Source organism: Heteronotia binoei, chromosome 15, assembly GCF_032191835.1.
Source record: "Heteronotia binoei isolate CCM8104 ecotype False Entrance Well chromosome 15, APGP_CSIRO_Hbin_v1, whole genome shotgun sequence".
Taxonomy (NCBI): domain Eukaryota; kingdom Metazoa; phylum Chordata; class Lepidosauria; order Squamata; family Gekkonidae; genus Heteronotia; species Heteronotia binoei.
In genome coordinates this window covers 17917358-17921439 of record NC_083237.1, presented here as the reverse complement: position 1 = coordinate 17921439, position 4082 = coordinate 17917358, and the positions used below count along the sequence as shown (strand labels likewise).

Sequence of the window (4082 nt, the reverse complement as noted above, 5' to 3'; positions counted from 1 at the left end):
CAAGGGCTTGTTCAAATGTGATGAGGGCAATGGTGTTCTTGAAAAATGCACCTTGAACCAGGGGGAGAATGTTGGCTGAGTGGAGGGAGATTGTCAGCTGCCGCTGGCTTTTGAACTGGAAAGTTTCTAAACCACAAATGCTCTTCTAAAAATAAGTATGAGATCAGAGGAATTGTTGCCTCCTGGGAATGTGAATAGTTCTGTGGAAGACATTGCAACAGCCAGGTTTGCTCAGGCTGGCCATATTTTCTCTACAGGGTAGGCTGGGGAGTTGGACATTGAATGGTGAAGAGGAAATTTTGTATTTGTACCAGGTATAAGCATAGGATGTGAGGTCGGATTGCCAGCTGTCATTTGGTGCTTTGTAGAACAGATCACCTGTCTGAGTCTGTTTCACACGTATGGTGTGGCTCTCAAAGCCCCCACCGCCACAGCAGCCTGCTTGGAGAAGGCATTTCTCTCTTTAAATCACTTCTCCGAACCAAGCCAGTCAGCAGTTTGGAGAATGCATTTAATGTTAAAGTTGCTTTCTTTCTCCCTCTCCCTCCCCCCATCTTCCTTCCTCCCTCCCTTCCGTTTGTGCAGTTTGGTGTAGTGGTTAAGTGTGTGGACTCTTATCTTGGAGAACCGGGTTTGTTTCCCCACTCCTCCACTTGCACCTGCTGGAAAGGCCTTGGGTCAGTCATAGCTATCGTAGGAGTTGTCCTTGAAAGGGCAGCTTCTGGGAGAGTGCTCTCAGCCCCACCTACCTCACAGGGTATTTGTTGTGGGGGAGGAAGGTAGAGGAGATTGTGAGCCACTCTGAGTTTCAGAGTATAGGATGGGGTATAAATTCATTATAATCTTTTTCTTGTTCCTTTTCTCCTCCTCCTCTTCTTTCCTTCTTTCCGGCTCTCAAACATCTGTCATTTATTCTATGTGGTTCTTATATTAAGGCAAGTTTGGCCACCCTGGGACTGAAGCTTCTAGTATTCTATCTATCAAGAGATGCCACCTTGCCTGACATTCAAAGAGCTTAGGAAGTTGGCAGCAGCCTATCCCACTTTACTATTCTCAGTAACTACCTGAGGTCAGAAGGATTGTCGGCCTCCAAGTTGGAACTGGAAGTCTTCTGTAATCACAACTGACCTCCAGACTACATAAATCAATTCCTTTAGAGAAAATGGTTACTTTGGAGGGTGGCCTCTATGGCATTATACCCCATTGGGTCCCTCCGCTCCCCAAACTCTGTCCTCTCCAGACTCTACTCCCAAATCTCCAGGAATCTCCCAAACCAGAGCTGGCAATCCATGAGATAAGTTAAGCCAACAGCAAAAGGCAACATTTTCTCTGCTTCATGAAGTCCAACACTTCTGTAAGACTGAGTTATTCAGACTCGCCTTCAACTGTTAGGGGGAGGGGACTATTACCTTACAGCACCAACAATCTCACTGAACTAATATAATGGAAATTAGAAATTTGCCATCTTGGACTTTTAACGAATGGATGGATGATTGTTAATATGGATGAAAATGTTTATTATATATTTTATTGTTAATACTCTATGTTTGTTAATTGTTAATGTTTTTTTTAACTCTTGTTAGCAGCTCTGAGCCTGTCAGGGGAGGGTGGGATATAAATCTGATAAATAAACAGACAAACAAACAAACAAAAATTTCCTCCTCCAGAAGTCCATTTTTTTCCCCCTCTTCTTATGGGACAGACGAGTAAACCTGAAGACCCCTGGCCTATCTTAATCCTCAGGGAAGCTTAGACTACACTATATTTAAAGTATATTATGTTTTGCAATAAGATCAGTTACTCCTTTTTGCAGCCGTATGTGTTTTCTGCAGGGAGGATCCACAACAGGTATGCAGCAAGGGAACGAGTCTGTGGTGAAGGAGTTTGTACTGCTGGGCCTCTCCCAGGCCAGAGGAGTCCAGCTCCTCCTCTTTGTCCTGTTCCTCGTCTTCTACTCGTTGGTCCTGCCGGCAAATGTCCTCATCATCTTGACCATCCGGAGAGACCCTCGCTTGGCCTCCCCCATGTACTTCTTCTTGGCCAACTTAGCCTTCCTGGATATCTGCTACTGCTCCGTCACCCCTCCCAAGATGCTGGCCGACTTCTTCTCCCGCCACAAGACCATCTCCTACAAGGGCTGCATGGCCCAGCTCTTCTTCCTCCATTTGCTCGGAGGATCTGAAGTCTTCCTTCTCATTGCCATGGCTGTCGATCGGTACATGGCCATTTGCCACCCCTTGCATTACTCAAGTGTAGTGAGCAGACCAGTCTGCAGCTCCATGGTGGCAGGATCCTGGTTCTTAGGATTTGTGCACTCCATTGTCCAAGTCATCCTTATTGTCCCCATCCCTTTCTGCGGCCCTAACAAGCTGGACAATTTCTTCTGTGATATCACCCAGCTCGTCAAATTGGCTTGCACGGACACCTACGCTCTGGAGCTCTTCATGTTTGTGAACAGTGGCATTTCCACCCTCATCGGCTTCATCCTTCTTATCATCTCCTATGGGATCTTACTGGTCAAGGTGAGGACAGGCTCAAGCCAAGGGAAGAGCAAAGCTGCCTCCACTTGCATCACCCACATGATCATCGTGGTCATTATGTTCGGTCCTGCCGTCTACATCTATTGCCATCCTTTCTTGGAATTTCCTTTTGACAAGGTCGTGGCTGTATTCCACACTATGGTCTTCCCCTTGATGAACCCCATGATCTACACTTTGAGGAACAAGGAGATCAAACAAGCCATGAGGAGGCTGTTGAGCAGACGTAGACCTATTGCTTGAAAAGACCTAACGTAAATTCTAAGAGACAGACAAAATATTTTTCCCCCATGGTGCTTCAGCCCTAGTTCCACCAAGAGACCACCAGCCAGTCTCCAGGCATGGCCCCACACAGACGGATCATGGCCCTGACATACTCTGCCCTTGAACAAGAGACTTGTGAACTTACAAAAAGAACGACTAGAAGTCTTCACACACTTGTTCCACTTCCAATTGTGATGTTCATCAGAAGCTATATTTTTGAGTTGGGATTTAGGAAGGACATTCACCCGAGAACCAGAGGGAGCCAGTTTGGTGCATTGGTTAAGTGTATGGACTCTTATCTGGGAGAACCGGGTTTGATTCCCCACTCTTCCACTTACAGCTGCTGGAATGGTCTTGGGTCAGCCATAGCTCTCGCAGGAATTGGCCTTGAAAGGGCAGCTGCTGTGAGAGTCCTCTCAGCCCCGCCCACCTCACAGGGTGTCTGTTGTGGGGGAAGGAGATATAGAAGATTGTAAACCACTCTGAGACTCTGAATCAGGGAGAAGGGTGGGGTATAACTCTGCAGTCTTCTTCTTTCTGGCTCAGTGGCTCCTCATTGTTATGAGGTTTTTGGTTTACAAAATCCTAAATTCTGAACATCTGTAAGGCCTCTTTTATTCTGAGTCAGATTACTGGTGTAGGACGGTCAATATTGTACACTCTGACTGTCAGCAAGTCTCCTAGGAAGTTCTTTCCTATTATCTGCTAACCAATGCTCTTTGGGGGGAAAACCTGGAGATACTTTGGATTAAACCTGCCTAGAAAGCAGATGTTCTACTACCAAGTCATATAGGCTTGCCAATCCCCAGGTGGGTAAACTAGGAAAATAAAATAAAATTGTTCCAATGTATATATAAAGTATTTATGTGCATTTGCTTCCAAGCTTGTTAATTTCACAGTGCTATTTTCCTAGTTTACCCAAACTGTACACTGTGGTATCCTGTTTGCTCTAATCCCCAGGTGGGGGCAGGGGATCCCCTGGTTTGGAGGCTCTCCCTGCACTTCAGGGTCATCAGAAAGCAGGAGTGGGGGAGAGAAATCTGCTGGGCACTCCATTATTCCCTATGGAGATTGATTCCTATAGAGTAAAATGGAGAAATGATCTGTGGGTATCTGGGGCTCTGGGGGGGGGGCTGTTTTTTTTAGGTAGAGGCACCAAATTTTCAGCATTGCATGCAGTGCCTCTCCTCAAAATACCCTTCACATTTTAATAGGATTGGACCAGGGGATCCAATTCTATGAGCCACAAATGAAGGTGCCCCTAGTTTGGTGTAGTGGTTA

The 4082-nt window shown here is 46.2% G+C and overlaps 1 protein-coding gene across 1 annotated transcript; it reads left to right on the top strand.

Moving 5' to 3' along the window:
* The first annotated feature begins 1850 nt into the window (after positions 1 to 1850).
* On the top strand, positions 1851 to 2780 carry LOC132583225 (olfactory receptor 4N2-like). The gene has a single exon (XM_060254894.1). The coding sequence runs from the start codon at positions 1851 to 1853 to the stop codon at positions 2778 to 2780; it is 930 nt and encodes a 309-aa protein (XP_060110877.1).
* The last annotated feature ends 1302 nt before the right edge of the window (positions 2781 to 4082 follow it).